Source organism: Haliotis rufescens, unplaced genomic scaffold (assembly GCF_023055435.1).
Source record: "Haliotis rufescens isolate VD_foot unplaced genomic scaffold, xgHalRufe1.0.p SCAF_1, whole genome shotgun sequence".
NCBI classification, from domain to species: Eukaryota; Metazoa; Mollusca; class Gastropoda; order Lepetellida; family Haliotidae; genus Haliotis; species Haliotis rufescens.
In genome coordinates, this window is record NW_025963779.1 from 70,183,037 (window position 1) to 70,202,846 (window position 19,810).

The 19,810-nt window shown below is 37.9% G+C and overlaps 1 protein-coding gene across 1 annotated transcript in view; it reads right to left on the reverse strand.

Moving 5' to 3' along the window:
- LOC124134047 (COMM domain-containing protein 10-like) overlaps positions 1–19,804 on the reverse strand; it is a 30,106-nt gene extending 10,302 nt beyond the window's left edge. Inside the window, exons 1-7 of the mRNA XM_046498666.2 lie at positions 19,759–19,804; positions 18,684–18,774; positions 18,090–18,200; positions 17,341–17,412; positions 15,778–15,861; positions 15,544–15,654; positions 14,594–14,653 (exon numbers count right to left, since the gene is read on the reverse strand). Coding sequence (XP_046354622.2) covers positions 14,594–14,653; positions 15,544–15,654; positions 15,778–15,861; positions 17,341–17,412; positions 18,090–18,200; positions 18,684–18,774; positions 19,759–19,787 — 558 coding nt within the window. The 5' untranslated portion in view covers positions 19,788–19,804. The remainder of the gene's footprint in view (positions 1–14,593; positions 14,654–15,543; positions 15,655–15,777; positions 15,862–17,340; positions 17,413–18,089; positions 18,201–18,683; positions 18,775–19,758) is intronic.
- Between the last annotated feature and the right edge of the window lie 6 nt (positions 19,805–19,810).

The window sequence follows — 19,810 nt, forward strand, 5'->3', positions numbered from 1 at the left end:
GATCATCGGATCTATATTGTCACCTCTTATGACAAAAACAGGTTGCTGGCGACCTATATTCTTATCTGGAATCCCCACAGGTCGCCAAAAATACACATATTAACTTACATTGAAGTTTGATGTTGATGTTTGTTGTTTAACGCCGCACTCAGCAATATTCCAGCTATATGACAGCGGTCTGTAAATAATCGAGTCTGGACCAGACAATCCAGTGATTGACATCATGAGCATCAATCCACGCAATTTTGATACGATGACATGCATCAACCAAGTCAGCGAGCCTGACCACCCGATCCCGTTAGTCGCCTCTTGTGACCAGAACATCACATGTACAGCGTTGTTTTGTTTTTACTACAGCATTTTGGAAACACACATGATTTACTTAATTGCCATAAAGTGTAGGTTTATTAAAAAGACATTTTCCAGTATAATATTTATCCAAAATACATTATTTTCTCAAAATATCCAAACAAATTCTAAATCCTAGATCTATTGTACTCAGTTTCTGATTTAATTTTCTTTTTAATAATCACAATTCTCACAAACACAAAAAGGTTAGCATAAACAAATCAAAAATCACAAAACATATTACTAAGAAAAGACTGAAGATTAACAAAATAGCTAAATCTGTTTACTAATACAAATCCAGCATAGCTACACCAAACCTATGATCACATTTGCCCTATAGTGTTTCAACATTAAACTGGTCATTCATTTGTATTTCTTTTACAAAACAATCTATTAGTGACATACAAGGAAAAAAACGATGGGGTTTCATTAAAACTCAAGAACAGCAATTTTATTCCGATGAATTAAAAGCTCTCAGAACATTTACTTACGCCCGACAACACTTCACACCTGGCTTCACAATAACCTGATCTCAAGATGGTAGCATGCGACACATTTTACCATATGACCAAACAGCACTTGACAAGAAATTAATCTTGTTACAAAAAGTAGACTTTTTCAACCTGAGTGAATCCGACTCAGGAATATTGGCACCGGTTTAAAAAGAGGCCGTATCTGTCCTCTTTCGCACTTACATTTCCACTTGCGCTGGCAAAAAACACCATTTTAATCGGAGAACGATGCTTCAGCGCCATCCATCATGGACAAGCATGTCAATAACATGAGCCTGGAACTTCCTCTACATTATCTCACTCTTAGGTAAATTAACTGTCAACCCCTACTTGATCAATTCATGAACATGGTGATTTATCATGGAAAACTCTGTCCAATCACCATCACAAAAGATACAGAAACGTTTCACGGTCACCAGGACGATGTAGTGCTGATTTGTCTACTTAAAGAGCTTTCAAAGTCAGTGTCATAGATGCTTCGCAACTTTTGATAAGGATTTTCCAATCACTTCATGTGGAGGCTGGAAGTCATTGATTACCATGATATGCTGTCATACCAATAGTATTCAATAATTACATTTTCAGTTTTAACAGTTTCAGCTTAATTTTTAGCTCAAAATCAACATAATTACACATTTTATAAATTGTTATGTAACTGTATGAGATATCTCAGTATATTAGCTGATGAAGATCAAGTGTAGTAACCTATTATATTAGCACATGTGCATCTTAGTGATCCTCAGAGCTGATAGGTCTGTGGAATAAATAGGATGTCACATTGCTGCACAATTAAGACTTAAACAATATGATGTCAACTATTGACCATGACATCACAGAATGATAACTTATGTCATTGGAACAAAAGAATAAGAAATTTCTTAGTAATTTGCACATTCACACAAATATCTTTCTAAAATGATAATATATAGAAGATATTATATGAGTGTTCATGTCATACTATGTTTACGACACGAGTGTCGTAAACATAGAATGACAAGAACATGAAAATAATGTTCTATTTATTACAGAAGAAGATGTCTACATACAGAGACAAATTTTAGTGTTTACCCATAAAGTCAGCAAGTCGCAACAGCAGCGGAACCACAATTTGTCGAATGACATTGTTTCTAGTGTGACATCAAGTATAGAATGACGTCAACAATGCTGTCCGGATGACGGAAATAATACACCGCTGTCTCATGACGTGATATGACCCTAGGCACATAGGATTTTTATGAACCCCCATATGTTTGTCCTCGTAGGTAATAAACATCTATTCAACAATCAGTTTAATGGATCATCTGTCCTATGTTAATGCTGTACGCCCCTTGCCAATGCCAAGATGTATTATCTTACCTCCATGTCAGAATGTTGAGATCTGATTGGTTTACATGATCTTGAGAAAATAATATGTATCCCACCTGGGTGGGAATATATTTCTTGAGGGAGAATAAATACCTTATACCTCGCAACGAAGCTAAAAGTTTTCTTTCAATTTTCAATTTCTTTCAATTCTTTTACAAAGGGAGATTGAAACATGTTGGCAAGATAAATTTGTTGTAAGAGTATCACTCAGGGTACATCTGCTTTTATGTGTTTCTTGTTTGTTTTTTTACGGGCCGGAGGCAAATGGGGTTATAAAAACCAACATGGGATGCATAAACTACATATACCCTGAGTTATACTTCTACAATGTATAATCTCAACAGGCTAGCAGTATTTTCTGCCAATAATTAATAAACTGAGTTCAAACTTCAAGAAACAACATAACCAGCCTATTTATTCACAGACCATGATCTCCAGTAAGCTGATGTTATTGCCCTTTGATGCATATTTGCAGTGTTCAAGTTTCCAAGTTAACATCTCGTTTTCTACACAGTTACATTGATTCAGTTGTACAAGTATGGTGCTGACAAACCAAAAATCATACTCAGGACGAATCTCAGATCTAAACTCACAATCATTGGATGCTGCACAGAGAATTGCAATACCTCTGACTGTGCCACCCGAGCCCCTCCAGCCCCATAGTCGGCTGCCGAACTACTATCTGTACGACATATCGGTACGGCATAGCCATACGACATAGCTGTACAATATGTCCTCACATATATGTGACATTTCATTTTGAAATAAAGTATCACAATACACATCAGTAAACCATTCCAATACTACAAAATTTCACCTTTGTAATGGGGCGGTCGGGTGGCCTAGTGGTCAAAACGTTAGTTTGTCACGCCAAAGACCCAGGTTCGATTCCCGACATGGGTACAATGTGTGAAGCCCATTTCTGGTGTCCCCCGCCGTGATATTGCTGGAATATTGCTAAAAGTGGCGTAAAACCAAACTCACTCACTCACTCAAATTTGTATCGTTAAGAAAATCAGTTCCAGAGATGACCTGTTTTTATGATTGTTGTACGAGGCATTTTAGCATTGATGATAATCTCCTCAGCTTAACTGCACGCTTGATTCTATGTGCCTGAGAGACAATATCAACAATCGATACCATCACTATCCCTTCCATTTGTCTTTCAGCTGGTATCATGTCTGCTGGTTAGTTAGCTGGTCACCTCTTCAAAGAGGAAGAACTTTCTACATGTTCTATATTACATTATACACTAAGGCCATACATCCAGCTTCTTTCAAATAGCCATTCTTCAGGCAGCGGTTGGGGATCAATATTAATTGCTGCTATCACACCTCACTAAAATCTCATTTAAACCAATCAGACTAGGTCTTCACACACTGGCTAATTGGATTACCTGGTCATACCGACCAACCACAAAAACAGGATCAGAGGCTTTACATTAGAAACTGTACTGATAGGGAGATCAACATTGTTTTTCTATGTATGGTAACTTCCAAAGCAAAGGCCATCCATCCATAAAAGAATTAAAAAAATGTGTACATTTACACTCTTTAACTACTAATCCATAAAAAGGAACCACAAAACAGATCAGTTTGCATAACAAAGAGGATTTTATCAAGCCACAATCAGTTTAGAGGTAATCAGTTAGCCATCTTCAACTCGGACATAACAGTCTTGCACATAGCTTGTAATGTTTGTTTGTTGCTTAAACGCCACACTCAGCAATATTCCAGGTATATGACACTGGTCTGTAAATAATCAAGCCTCGACCAGACAATCCAGTGATTGACTTAATTCATGAGCATTGATTCACGCAATTGGGATACAATGACATGCATCAACCAAGTCAGCGAGTCTGACCACCCGATCCCGTTACCCCGGTAGTCCCCTCTTATGACAAGCATAGCCATCTTTTACAGCAGGCATGGGTTGCTGAAGACCTATTCTACCCCGGATCTTCACAGGTCTAGCTTGTAATGCCATCATAAATATATGTTACAGGTAACTATAAGCTGGACCAACAGTTTTGTGCTTAGATTTCATGTCTAGGGCCCTTAACCATACTTAATTGATTGTTTTCAGCCAAGTACATTCCCTTCAATTTCTAAAATGCCTTCTTAGTAACCAGCAAGATTGATAGATTAATTCCCGCACAATGGCAGGGTCAATTTCACTAACAGGATTTTTTTTTCTCGAGATTTCTGATCTCACTGCTTGAAATGACTAACTAATAATCAATTAATTGATACCTTACTTAAACATATTAATTCTACAGAAATGATTCAGGATGCTGGCTTTAAACAAAGATTAAGATGCACTGCAAGGTTAAGATGCATTGCAAGGTTAAGATGCACCACCTATTAAAAGAACTGAGTAGGAACAAATCATTTAAGTACATGGTTTTAGTGAAGCTGTGGCTAAATTGGGATTTACCAGTGGAAATCATTACAGATGAAATCACACTATCCACCAGCCACATTTATTAATACTGATGCAAGGACTGAAGGCAGATAATATACACTGAAGATCTGCACAACTTGGTGTTGCCACATGATGGAAATGAACAGTAGGGTGCTGACAAAATAAAGGATCCTAATCTGGGCAGGTGGGGGGTACCCACGATTGTTGAATCCTTGCACAAACAAGGGAGGCAACTTTACACTGTACACTGTTCAGTCAAGAAAACTGCAGTCAACCAGTAAACTGTAGCTAATCAAATCAAATTGTAGGCAATCAGAGAAAACTGTTGTCAACCAGAGAAAGCTAGCCAATCAAAGCAAACTGCATGCAATCAGGGAAACTGAAGCTTTAGCCAATCAACGCAAACAGAAGGACATCAGAAAAAACTGCAGCCGATCAAAGCAAACTCCAGCTAATCAGAGAAAACTGTAGGCAATCAGAGAAAACTGTAGCTAATCAGAAAAAAAACAGTAGCCACTCAGAAACAAACTGTAGCCAATCAGAGAAAACTTTAGCCAATCAACGCAAACAGAAGGACATCAGAAAAAACTGCAGGCGATCAAAGCAAACTCCAGCTAATCAGAGAAAACTGTAGGCAATCAGAGAAAACTGTAGGCAATCAGAGCTAAATGTAGCTAATCAGAGAAAATTGTACCAAATCAGGGCAAACTGCTGCTGTTCAACACTATGCACAGGGCTAATTAAATATACTAAAACTACAGTTTTTTGTCCTCTCTGCTTAACTGTTATATTCCAAAAATCATTGATATCAGGCCCAAACAGTTTTCAATGCATATTAAAATAACTTTTTCTAGATATAAAGTAGTGACTTTTCAATACTCAGTAATCTCCCATACTACCACAAACACACAAGTTGAGAACTGGACATCTCATGATGGGACATTGTCTCTCATTAAAGGTTACAAAAATGCCATAATACTTCAGAAAGGATTTCAGCAATGACAACAACAAAAATGTAATTTTGAAAGCATGCCTTCAACCCTTCCATGGCAAATACAGAGTCCTGCCAAGAGTTAGCAAATGATATAAAGTCATGTGTCGCAATACGACAGGTCCTTTCCAGGCAGTAGTCAACACTTTCTTGGACAGAGTAATCCCCGGATGCACATCATCAACAACATCACACATGATTGATGGCCTCGTCCAGTAGGAAGTGACGCCACAAAATTACAGCTTTCCCTTTCTAGTGATCTTTTTCTTTACAATTTCACTGATTGCCGTGTCAACTTCTTTATAGATGGCGTCACCATGACAATCGACAATTGATGAAAATCCCCAAACTGGCTCTGGCTGGTAAATTATACTGTCATGTGCTTTGCTAATCATTCGAGGCAATTACACTTGGTTTCTATATTTTCACAACAAGGTTTTAATATCTGCCTCGTAACATGCTTGATGCCATGACGTTCAGAGTATCTGGTACTCTGTCACTAAACATCAGACCTTTGAGGCAGCATTAAACATAACTCCTTTTGAGAGGCTATTTTTTATAGTTCTAGCAAAGCATATTACTCAAACTCATGACTTCAAAGAAGTTCACAATATCTTTAAGCCTGGAAGTAATTCCCATGATTCAACCATGTCATCAATAACCAAATATTGTCAGTTAAATATTTCACTCTCACATTTTCATTCTATCAGATATGACCCGTGAAGGTACGGGTCAGAATAGGTCTTCAACAACCCATGGTTGCCATAACGGCGACTTAGCTTGTCGTAAGAAACGACTAACAGGATCGGGTGGTCAGGCTTACTGACCTGGTTGATGCATGTCATCGTATCCCAATTGCATGAATCAATGCTCATGATGTCATTTACTGGATTGTCTGGCCCACACTTGATTATTTACAGACCACCGTCATATAGCTGGAATATTGCTGACGGGGGTGTTAAACAACAAACAAACATTCTATCAGATACACTGTCTTGGCTAATATCATGGTGACCAATGGTGGCCTGTGGTAGCCCTTGGTGGCCTGTGGTGGTATGTGTTAGTGTCAGAGTTAGTGTGCATGTGCATGTGCATGTGTGTGTGCGCATGCACATGCACTGAAGAATCAAGCAAACCAGTGATGGATAGTGTGAGCCTTAATCAAGCATTGTTGTTGACAACATACCCTGTCATCATGGTCAATCCATCTCTATTTCAAGATGTGATGAACACTTTCCTCTCGGGAACTGCATCTGTCAGCAAAGACCCCTTGGCTGAGACTCTCAGGATTACCGGTACCTATGCTAAAGAATATCTCATCTTTGATACCAGGTGTCCATTGTACAGAAGAAACCTAGTTTCAGCTTTGAAAAGTGCATTTGTGGCACTGTGCAACATTATGGTCCAACATTTGACAGTCACAGTCCCTGCTGAATCCCCCCCAGTTTCACTGTCATTGGTTGCATAAATATCTTAAAACATGAGTAATGCATAACCAGTACTACAACTGAGATGCATCCTCTCTGCCTTGGCAAAACCAGTAACCGCAAATCAAATGTTGCCTGATTATGCTGTGCGGCCATGTTGATTTTCCTACAGAGCTTTCCTCTCAGTCTCGGACTTGTATTGCTATACTTCTTTGAGTGACAATTAGAAGTTGGTGTGATGGAAAAGGAAAAATTCTTACGGATAAATGACTCCTGTATCACTGAATAGAATCTACACCGAAACATAGCAGCATGTTATAGAAAAAGTTGATAATCCAAAAGATATTGTTCAGTATTTTGTTTTACCGCTCAATGCTGCTGTCAGCCAAGTGATGCTTTGCAAAAAGGTAGATCACACTTCACATTGGCAAAACCTACACAACATGGACTTAGAGGAGCTTGAAGGGTCTCACTGGAGTAAGGTAGTGAGTTGGCTTCTTATGATTCTGTTCAAGAGGCATTTAAAGGGAGAGAGGGCTCTGGTCAATCAAGCCCACCGAGATACCATGCCACAGTTTTAACATGAATAATCTGCTCAGACATAGTATACTGACTATGAGCTGACTTGATCTATACCCTTATCCCCAAGCAGGGTAACTACAAGTGCCATCTTTTAACGTCTTTTGGTACGACATGGCCGTGGCTAGAACCACTAACCTTCCGCGCTCCAGGTAAACCCTCTATCTACTAGACCACTGGGGCAGTCTATCTGGATCTAGACGGGATACCCACAGTAGAGAATGGAGTATAGTCTCCCTTTAATTATTACCCCAATTACATGGAGACAATGTCTCAGTTTCAAGCACGGCACTGATTATAACATCTGGAGGTAGACTGGATATAGCAGGCTGTGGTGCGCTGTTTTCCTGTAACGAAGCTGATAATCTCCCAAGCAACCGTTTGATGTAATTACCTTAATTTTATATTGATGATGGCAAATATCAACATTCAGTATCACGACTGCTGATCATTACCAGTTGTGAATTCGTCAGCTGAACCACCCCTGGATATAAAAACGCTACTGAATTAGCTATAATAGAGTATGAACAATTGAAATGTTTCTCCTAAATAGCCGATCTTAACTCTGTGTTTGAACATTAATGATACTTTCTATTTCTTTAGCACGATGAACAAATGCGTCAACCACTCTGATTCACAGAACAGCGTCACAAGCAGCAAGAGCAGCCAATTTACATCCAATCTGAGCCGATCTTTTCTGAGCTTATCAAAGGCACTGAAGGCTCCAGTGATTGCTGCCTGAAAGGCTTCACACAGGTATGCAAATGCTAATCACATAATCATTCATCCAATTCGGGCATTTTCACAGAAGCACTGAACATGTTCCCCTAGACTGAAGACTATGGGTCTTTCATTCCACTGGATCTGAAGGGGAGGGTGCACTAATTATCACAGCAATATCTCACATATCTGACAGCCAGATATCAATTACATCATACCATTATCCCATAATACAATATGTATCTGAACAGGTAATACTTTTCTTGCCACCCTAATGATAGCCCGGAAATTGCTTGCTCACAATATCTTGACGTGGATTGCCATCAAAATGTTCTGTTCTCTTTCAAAACGATGTCATGTTTGATAGGGTAAAAATGTTTTGATATCAAATTTTTATCTGCAGAGCAAAGCTTATTGTGTCTAGCAGCCAGGGCCAGATATTGATTCTGGAAGATATCTAACAAATATGGAAATTAGCAAGAGATATCTCTACATATCAGAGCTATAATATTCATATCACAACAGTTATATCCTATCAATAACAACAGCCATATCACTTCAATAACAATAGCTAGTTCACATCAATTAACAACAGCTATTTCACATCAATTAACAACAGCTATATCACTTCAATAACAACAGCTATATGACTTCAATAACAACAGCTATATGACTTCAATAACGACAGTTATATCACATCAATAACAACAGCCATATCACTTCAATAACAACAGCTATATGACTTCAATAACGACAGCTGTATCACTTCAATAACAACAGCTATATCACTTCAATAAAAAACAGCTATTTCACTTCAATAACAACAGCTATTTCAGTACCATATCATTATAACATACTAGCCTAACCAAGACGTTGGCTACCCCTCTGAATATCACATCAGTATCTCAGTATCTCAGCTGTATCATATCAGTATCTCAGCTGTATCATATCAGTATCTCAGCTGTATCATATCAGTATCTCAGTATCTCAGCTGTATCATATCAGTATCTCAGCTGTATCATATCAGTATCTCAGCTGTATCATATCAGTATCTCAGTATCTCAGCTGTATCACATCAGTATCTCAGTATCTCAGCTGTATCATATCAGTATCTCAGCTGTATCATATCAGTATCTCAGTATCTCAGCTGTATCACATCAGTATCTCAGCTGTATCATATCAGTATCTCAGTATCTCAGCTGTATCATATCAGTATCTCAGTTTTAGCATATCATTATCTCAGCTGTATCATATCAGCATCTCAGTATCTCAGCTGTATCATATCAGTATCTCAGCTGTATCATATCAGTATCTCAGCTGTATATCAGTATCTCAGTTATATCATATCAATATCTTAGTATCTCAGCTGTATCATATCAGTATCTCCGTTGTATCATATCAGTATCTCAGCTGTATCATATCAGTATATCAGTTATATCATATCAATATCTTAGTATCTCAGCTGTATCATATCAGTATCTCAGTTGTATCATATCAGTATCTCATCTGTATCATATCAGTATCTCAGCTGTATCATATAAGTATCTCAGTCTCAGCTGTATCATATCATTATCTCAGCTGTATCATATCAGTATCTCACCTGTATCATATCAGTATCTCACCTGTATCATATCAGTTTCTCACCTGTATCATATCAGTATCTCAGTTATAGCATATCATTATCTCAGCTGTATCATATCATTATCTCAGTTATATCATATCAGTATCTCAGTTGTATTATATCAGTATCTCCGTATCACAGATGCCTCCTTTCAGTATCTCAGTCATATCATATCAGTATATCAGTATCTCAGCTGCATCATATCAGTGTCACAATTGTATCATATCAGTATCTCAGCTGTATCATATCAGTATCTCAGCTGTATCATATTGGTTTCTCAGCTGTATCATATCAGTATCTCAGTTATAGCATATCATTATCTTAGCTGTATCATATCATTATCTCAGTTATATCATATCAGTATCTCAGCTGTATCATATCAGTCTCAGCTGTATCTTGTGAATATGCCTGATAATATTTCTGCCATTTCTCACATAAATATCTCTGCAATATCACAGCAGCCAACAACAAGGAAGCTGGTCTAACACTGTGAGCAGAGTATGTGTGGATGCTGAAACTGGTCTAAAGCAGTCAGTGAGTAGTGTGTGGATGCTATGAGTGTTCATTGACAGCTCACTGATAAATCAGACAGGTAAAAACTGGAGCTGGATCACAATCAGCTTCCAGGCTGTCATACATTATCTGCTATAAACACTCAGCGGCTAATTCAAACAGCTATTACAACACAAAAAGAGTTAGACTCATTTTAAACTTGTCAAGACAGGCATTTTGGAAGATAGTGATCTTTCAAAAATATTGTAAATATTCATAATAATAACATTGCCTCTGGAAATATATTTTCAAAGGCATCAAATGCTTTGTACTTTGTCTAAACAGAAAGTATAACTAGAAACATGTCTCAGGTTTTTTTGCCATCAGCTTTTAAAACCAAACATGGTCCAAGGGAGATAACTCCTCAATGGAAATATTAAAGGGGCACGGTTGTGCTTTCATTAATCTCAAAACCATTCTATGGGATTCACTTTGATGACAAGTTCATGCAATGTATCTTGACAATTTCTTTTATGTCAAAAACAGTAGAAAAATATAAAGAAATATTAAGCTTCACATGTTCCAAATAGTGTAATTCTCCATGTTATTAAAAAATATTATTCATTATTACCTTACCTACCTGTGACAGCATATGTAATTGTTTGTTGTTAAATGTGCACTCAGCAATATTTCAGCTATATGACAGCTGTCTGTAAATAATCAAATGTGGACAAGACAAACCAGTGATTGATATTATAAGACACTATCCACACCCTCGGAAGACATGCTGCCAACCTCAAGCCTGACGACTTGATTCATTAAGTTGACTCGTAACCCCATTATACCACATTTGGCAACATGGTAGCATTTTGTGAGAGACAGATGAAGGGGTGAGATTGAAGTTAACTTCAGGTTTTACCATTTGTGTACGGTTATTGTCAGTTTGTTTGTTTTGTTGTGTAAAAACATATTCTGCAATGTTGCAGTTTTATGATGGCGGTCTGTAAACAATCGAGTCAATCCAGTGATTGATATCATGAGCATTAATCCATGCAATTGGGATACAATGACATCATTGACATCAACCAAGTCAACAAATCTGATCACCCGATCCCTTTAGTCGCCTCTTATGGCAAGCATAGTCGTCTCTTACGGCAAGCATGGGTTGCTGAAGACCTATGCTAACCCATACTTTCACGGGTGGTTATTGTCAGAGAGTATTGGACAACTTAGCCCATGTCTGGATAACTGAACCAATGTCTGGATAACTGAACCAATGTCTGGATAACTGAACCAATGTCTGGATAACTAAACCAATATATGGACAACTTAGCCCATGTCTGGATAACTGAACCAATGTCTGGATAACTGAACCAATGTCTGGATAACTAAACCAATGTATGGACAACTTAGCCCATGTCTGGATAACTGAACCAATGTCTGGATAACTGAACCAATGTCTGGATAACTGAACCCATGTCTGGATAACTGAACCCATGTCTGGATCACTGAACCTATGTTTGCATAACTTAACCCATGTCTGGATAACTGAACCCATGTCTGGATAACTGAACCTATGTCTTTGATAACTTAAAGGGGCACTAATCTCTGGCTTCTCGGCTGTCTGACACTGGCAGCTAGGGCTCATTAGCTGCTGTAAGTCGATTTGCTCGCTAATGCAACTGAGCGTGACAAGAGACTGTGCTACCGTCTCCAAGGACAGCTAAATAAACTTGTAGGCAATATTTGTTTTACGCATGTTTGAACACTGATTGGTTACCCGTGATCTATGAAGATTTCGACAAAGGGCGCATGTTAATTAATTTCTTCAGCCTAAACAAACAGACAAAAAGAATGGCAGAAGCTCATCTGATGTCGTTATTTGGAAATACATCTGATGGATATAGTTTAATAATAAAAAAAAGTATCTCTGCAGTGAAAGCATTTTCGGATTTCGGATTGCGTGGATAATATGATTACTACTCCCTTGTTGTCATCCATGTTTTCTGGTATAACCCTACACTTGTGTATTCACTTGATGCTCAGTTAATAATTTATTACAGGTATAATTAGTGGGTGCACCACTCAGATAACGTAATAAGGGTTCCCAATCGGCATTTCTTGTGTCTGGGGTAATTATTCAATCTAAATCCAGGTTTGAAGTGAGGTGAAATGTGTGTTATGTAATATGCACGTGGCAGCCCAGCAAGAGATGAATGATCAGTTGATTTACTTTTTTGTAAATCAACTTATCATTCCTAGCCATCAAAGGATCAACAGAAAAGAAGTTGATTGTTTAATCACTGTTATCTTTCACAGTTAATATGTCAAAAGTAAGTGATTACATGTGTAGGTTCACTAAAGCAAAGGGCATACACTCATATCATCATGATCATGGCGTGAAGTGCCGATGTAAAAACAACATACTTTGTTCAAAGGGTTAACCGATAATATGTTGATTAATTGCTCACTGTTATCCAACTCAATGGATTTTTTTGAGAACCGTGGACATTATGAAAATAGTTGTCACGTGGGCTATCTCAGCTGACCTTTGAGACTTGACACCTATGTAAAACAACTGAAACAATCTAAGTGATCAGTTGAGAAACAAACACAGGTTATAATTTCCTGAACCGATATATATATATTAAAATATTTGATTGTTACAGAGACATGTGACATCGAATAAGTTTTTTTGTACAACTGCAGACGTGTTGGATATTGTTCCTTTATGTGGATATTCACGGATACATTCCTCGAAAAAGGAAGCTGCCTAAAATTATACATATGACTTTGGTAGGTTGTACATTGTAATTATGATATCTGCATTTGGTTTTCATTCATGTGATGAAGCATTGAACAGAATCATTCTTGTTCCTCTACATCTTGGTTGGGAAGTTCTTTGATGTGCGATAGATGTTATTTTCACAAGTCTTTTCCTTTGTAAGTATGTATATGTTACAGTCAATGTGTAAAATGTGATTCACTCAGCTAATTTATAAAATGTCTAAATAATTCATCCATTTTACAAATTGACTGAATAATCGGGCGATTTGACTAAAAAACATCACAGTAGATTATTTATGCTATGATTAGAAGCCAAACAATATACAAATGCACATTCCTAATATTTTCAGTCACTTGGTGATGATATTAAACATAAAAATTTTGGAATTTGTTATCATAATGATACAGATGGACATATTTTTCAGTCAATTTGTAAAATAACTGAATATTGTGGAGTTTAATAAATTTCCTACTTGAGTGAGTGAGTGAGTTGGGTTTTACGCCGCTTTTAACAGTATTCCAGTTATATCACGGCGTGTCAGCTTAATGTGGGAGGAAAGCCCGAAGTGATGCAGGTCTCAGACGTTTACCACTTCGGTGAAACCCACGAGCACGGGTATGGTGCTGACAAACCTCGAAACATAATCGGGGCGAACCGGGATTCGAACCCACAATCATAGGTTTCTGGTGTGCCCAAGGGACGCAACTCTGCACAACGAATCGCGGCGCCTTAGACAGCTGGGCCACCCGTGCCCCCATTTCCTACTTGAAAATTTTGCACATTTTGACTGTAAAAACATAAACACAATAAATTAAGCAATGCTCAGGTGAAATATTTACTTTGTGTTGCAAGTCAAAATAGTGTAAAGGAAAATCGCACAATTGCCAAGCAAGTGCCTTCATCACCATTACCGATTCTTCCCACAAAGATACCTACATTTCCTTATTATTTCCAAAACTGTATTTCATTTTGTTGATCAATATGACCATACGCCCTTATACTATCCAAAAAAGTGACAAATGCGCTTACATATTGCGCAGCACAGGTCGCGAACTAGTCTAGAATTCTGCTATATCATCCGGGTATACACGGGGGAAAAAAAAAAGTAACAAATGCAACAACCAATCCCGGGGAATTGCTTTAGATCAGTGCCCCTTTAACCCATATCTGAACAACTGAACCCATGTCTGGATAACTAAACCCGTCTGGATAACTGAACCAAGGTCTCGCTTACTTAACCCATGTCTGGATGACTTAATCCATGACCCCTTCTTCATTTCCCCTCACACAAAATGTTAAATCTCATTCTTATCACATCAAACATACCTGACTGTAGAATTTGTAAAGTTCATCATGGGAAAATTCTATTCGGATCTTTTCTTTTTCCTGAAAAGAAACCATCCATAATGTTATTCTTGAAATAAAAAGTGTTGGAATTACGAGAGTAACAAAGATTTGAAGAAGCACGGACATATATACGTCTTTGGAAGAAGTAACTTAAAAACCACCAGAAATACAATACAACATTATGAAAACATATCTACATATTTTGGCTTATTATTCTATTCCATTTATGTTTCCTTGAACAATATCATAGAATGTCAGTCTATGGTGGGAGGAAACCTCAAAATGATGCAGTTTGTAGATGTCACTTTGACACACATTTGGTGAAACCCATGAACATGATGATGCCAACAAACCAAGCATATTCATCTGTTCAAATCTGGGATTTGAACCGATGTTCAGTGGATCCTGGCTTAACTAAGGGGAACAACTCATCACTGCAAATTGCAGCACCTTAAACCAGTAAGCCACCTGTGCTCTTATGAGTTATATCATAGTGCTGTAGTTGAAAGAAGCTATGACGCTATCGTCATAAGTCACAGGTCATAGGTTTACAACAGCCTTGTGAAATGGATCAAGGAATTCCCACAGGGGAGGATTTCTTGAAGTATTTTATAGTTTTAAAGGTAGGTGAGAATATTACCAAATACACTGATATATTTGGTATCTGACATTGTTACTATTGAAACAAAAGGACAACAAATCAAAAACATTCCACAGACCAAGGTGGAGGTGGCTGCAGGTTCTTTGAACTAAATTGAGGGTTTTGAAGTTATGCCTCTGAAAACAAAGTCTACTTAAATTGAAAAATGGCCACATTGTGGCAAAATAACTAAACCAAAAAAGGTCTTTGTTGTAGTGGGGATATAAGGCCTAAACTGAAACTAAATCAAGGGGCAGTCAAAGGGAGACAACTCTTCTTCTCAACTTACCTCACTTGACTCTTCACTAACTTGAAGTTCAAATAAAGCATTTGGTGACTTTAATTTAGTTTTATTTGACTGTGCCATCTGCAAGTTAAGTCGCCAGTTAACAGCCTCAAGCTGAAACCAGATCAAATCAACATTTAAGACTTATAAATCACTTATTTCCAAAGCAAAACCAAATTATAACAATTAATGACTTATTTTGGAATATCAAATGGACAAACTTTGGTGGCTTCTCACCTGCTTAGGCACAAGAGTTCTCTCCCTTAGCTTCTGTACTGTCTCTTTGGCACAACTTGTCCATTTCTCAACAATGGCCTGAACCTGTAACAAACATTACATTGTCATTTCACAGGTCAATCAAAAGGCTAGAAATTATGTGGATTTGCAAACAATGATGTTGTTCAAGGTTCTTGATAATGGATACTGCACATCATTCTCACTTTGATCAGAAATGTTTGCTCATCGTGACGATGGCCCAGGTTCGCTTCCTCACAACTGTTCGCTGGGTACAATGTGTAAAGCCAATTTCTGGTGTCCCCCACCGTGCTGTTGCTGGAATATTGCCAAAGGCAGCATGAACCCAAACTCACTCACTCACACCGGGACATTGTCCATCTCAATCATCTCCATTATCAAGTGACCCAGAGTGGGAGGCAGGGGTGCACACACACACACGTTTTGAAATAAACTAAACATTCATACATTTGGAAGCTTTTAATGTCATCTGTATACTAAGAGTAAACATATACTATGCAAAAATAGTAGGGGATATTTTAGTTTGAGGTGAACCTTCAGGAAAATACACCAATGTCTGGCAATGAACGTAAGTAATTTATGTGGCAAGAACATTTCCAAAGAAATCAAGCTCCCAAACACAATATTGTGACAGTCATAAAGCATGTGAACTCGGACGGCACGTGCAAGGGGTGGTATGCCAGAGTTACCACTGTCACTCAGACTCGGTTGCGAGCAGATGCTTATTGCTTTCTTGGAACCAAACGCTCAAAGTATTGATCATGTGACGTTTGCAACGTGTTGAACGTTTATGTGCCATTGGCATGTCACAGGTAGGCACATGTCAGAATATTGTTGCCCAAATGCTGCATGTTTCTCAATCTGTCATCAGCAGATTGCAGGCTCGATTCCAACAAACACATAACGTCAATGATCACAAGGTGCTCTGGGCGCCCAAGAGTTACAACTCAAGCCCAGGACAGATTAGTCAGAACAATGGTATTAAGAATTCGGTTCAAACTGCCACTAAGATAAGGGACCGATTGCAATAGGCAACTGAAGTAAGAGTACATGCCCACACTATGCGAAACCGTCTGCGCAGATGACATTTGCTTGTCATGCCACAACTTACTTCACATCATTTTGAATCAGAGGCGTCAATGGTTTAGGGAACGTCAGCACTGGGATAATCGACATTAGGCTTATGTCACGTTTTCCGACGAATTTACTTACATGACCAAAAGAATAAGAGTTGGGAGACATCCTAATGAGCGTTTTATGGACGTTAGCGTCGTACATCACGATCATTTTGGGTGTGGGTCCATAATGGTATGGGGTGGTATCACAATGACAGGCTGAGATGCGCTCCATATTGTCCATGGTAGAATCACAATATTATTTAACTCAATCATTTGGTGTATATTTTCAACAAACTTACACTATCACAGCAGGAAAATTGCCAAATCGGAAAATACAACTCTCCTTTTGTTATCCATTACTTGCAGAGGAATCCATAAAAGTTTATATAGGTGTTATAAGCAAATATTTCTCCTCATCAAATCTCACCTTGTCATCATCTATCTCCAGCTGTCGTAGCTGGCCAGTGAGGACAGCTGGTTTTGCTGTGTGGTACGCTGCCTGTCAAATGAGAAGACACCAATGTAAGACTGAGGTACTGGAAAAAGACATTCGTTGGAAAAGTATCAAACAATTGTCATGATTGTGGATCAAAACACTGCCTAGGTCAGGAGATGATCACTGGTGATACTAAGATGCATAATACATCTGAACATGTATGAGCAATTACACTGTGATGAACATGTCTTTGTTTGACTGTCTCAAGGGCTATGTATTAACATGGTCCAATCACATATGCAATCACATTACTCCCTAGAAAAATTACCAATACACCATATATACAGTCAAACCCTGTTATTCAGAAAAGCTTCATTTTGGATGATTACTGTTATTTCAGTGTCATCATGGTAATTAAAGGGATATTGTCGAAAGGTACAGATGAAAGGCAAATAAACAATGATAAATATTATCATCCATGCCAGCAAACTTTGGTTAATATTACATTCACTCATGCATTGTGACATGTTTTTAGTAATAGTCCATTGGTGTATGGGCTGTGATGGGTCTAAAATTATAACAAATAACATTTGTACAGATATATGAGATACACATGTACAAACTAAACTTTCCTTTCAATGTAGCAAAATAGCTATTTATTCCAATAATATATGGTTACACTTATATTACTAATATCTTGACTAATATGAAAAAATAATTTTGGAGAAGTTTGAACTTACCTGTTGTAAAATGAATTCAAGTGTTTCTAAAACAAGTTCAAGATCAGGGGCAGACAACTCAAATGTTGACTGGAGTTTTTCCTCTTCCTCTTCACTAAATGTTCTCTCATCCTGGAATCACATAAAATGTCAATCAGTTGTCAGGCTTAAATAACATGAATCATATAGTAATCAAGTTTAATATATACTTCTTACCTGCCAAGTAGACATGTATGTAGCAACACGACTGAAATCATTAAGATACAAGTGTTCAATGTCTGCCGCCTCTAACCATCTTAACATATGTGTCTAAATAATCCAACAAAAAATCAACAGTGATACAAAGAAAACACAGTCATTATTTAGAAAGTATGATGAAAACATACACAAGAGAACATCTTTGTGCAATAATGTGATTCGCAATTTTACTCTACTCACTTACTTAACTATCCCAAAAGTTGACCAGATCACTGTTGTTTTTGTATGTATGGAATACCACACATAACTGTTCTGGGATGTATCAAAGAATTCCAATCGGAAGAAGAAAATGGATAATAAGGATGACATTAATGGTGTCTCCTTTAGGTTTTATATAGAGCCTCAGCACACACAAACCTTCAAGTGCAGCTTCTGTAAGATGCGGTTTAGGAGCAATGGAAATTTGGAAGAAGCCAAATCATTTATGATCCCTACTGCTTTCTTGATGCTGAAAGAGAGTATAAAAACATCAATAATATAAAACTCAAGTAAAATGAGTGAAATAGATAACAAACTATGGCATAACATATCCTCGATTATATAGGACATTGTATCCTCATTCTATCATGATAAATAACCTGCAACAAACTTACCACCAAAGCTTTGTTTTGAAAGTGACGTGACCATCTCCTTATCACATGTTTAGCACAGAATTTCTCTCGCTCATAAGAGCAATTTGACTGTATGGCCATTTGTTATAGCTGTACCACTGCAATCAGGCTGAAAACATAGCTATGGTAGCGAGTGAGCCCAGGGCACCAATCTCCAAAGCTATTGATACGCTGTGTCTGTGTCAAGTCAATGTTAATGAATGAGAGTTACAATTATCTTAGTGACAAGATCGTTTTGTGGAATGGAACATAGGATATTATGAAAACAGAATGGAGATTTTTGATACTTGAGGATAGTTATATTAGTGAGTGAGTTTGGTTTAACGCCTCTTTTAACATTATTCCAGTTATATCACGGTGTGTCAGCATAATGCGGGAGGAAAGCCCGAAGTGATGCAGGTCTCATACGTTTACCACTTCGGTGAAACCCACGAGCACGGGTATGGTGCGAACAAACCTATAAACATAATCTGGGCGAACCGGGATAGTTATATTATGGAGAGCAAACTGACATATCCATTTTATTCTTTGAATTTCATAACCAGAACTGTTTTCTTACAATCGCACATGAATGAAAAGGCATTTGTATGAAAGTGAATTGTTCTGCAAACATATGATCTGTAATTTGAATTGTCATCTTGTCATCTGACGTTTTCACACAGCTGATCACTGTTATGATTTAACAATTTAGTGTTTCAGCTTATGCTTCTGCGGTTGTGACACAAATATACATTCTGTCGTACTACGGCAATGGTCCACTGAACACAATATATGGGACATCTATTGCAATTTTGGAGACACGCCCCCTTTTGTGTCCTCACCTCGCTGTTGCGGTGAACATCAGCGCCATGTTGAACAGCACGTGATCAAAAC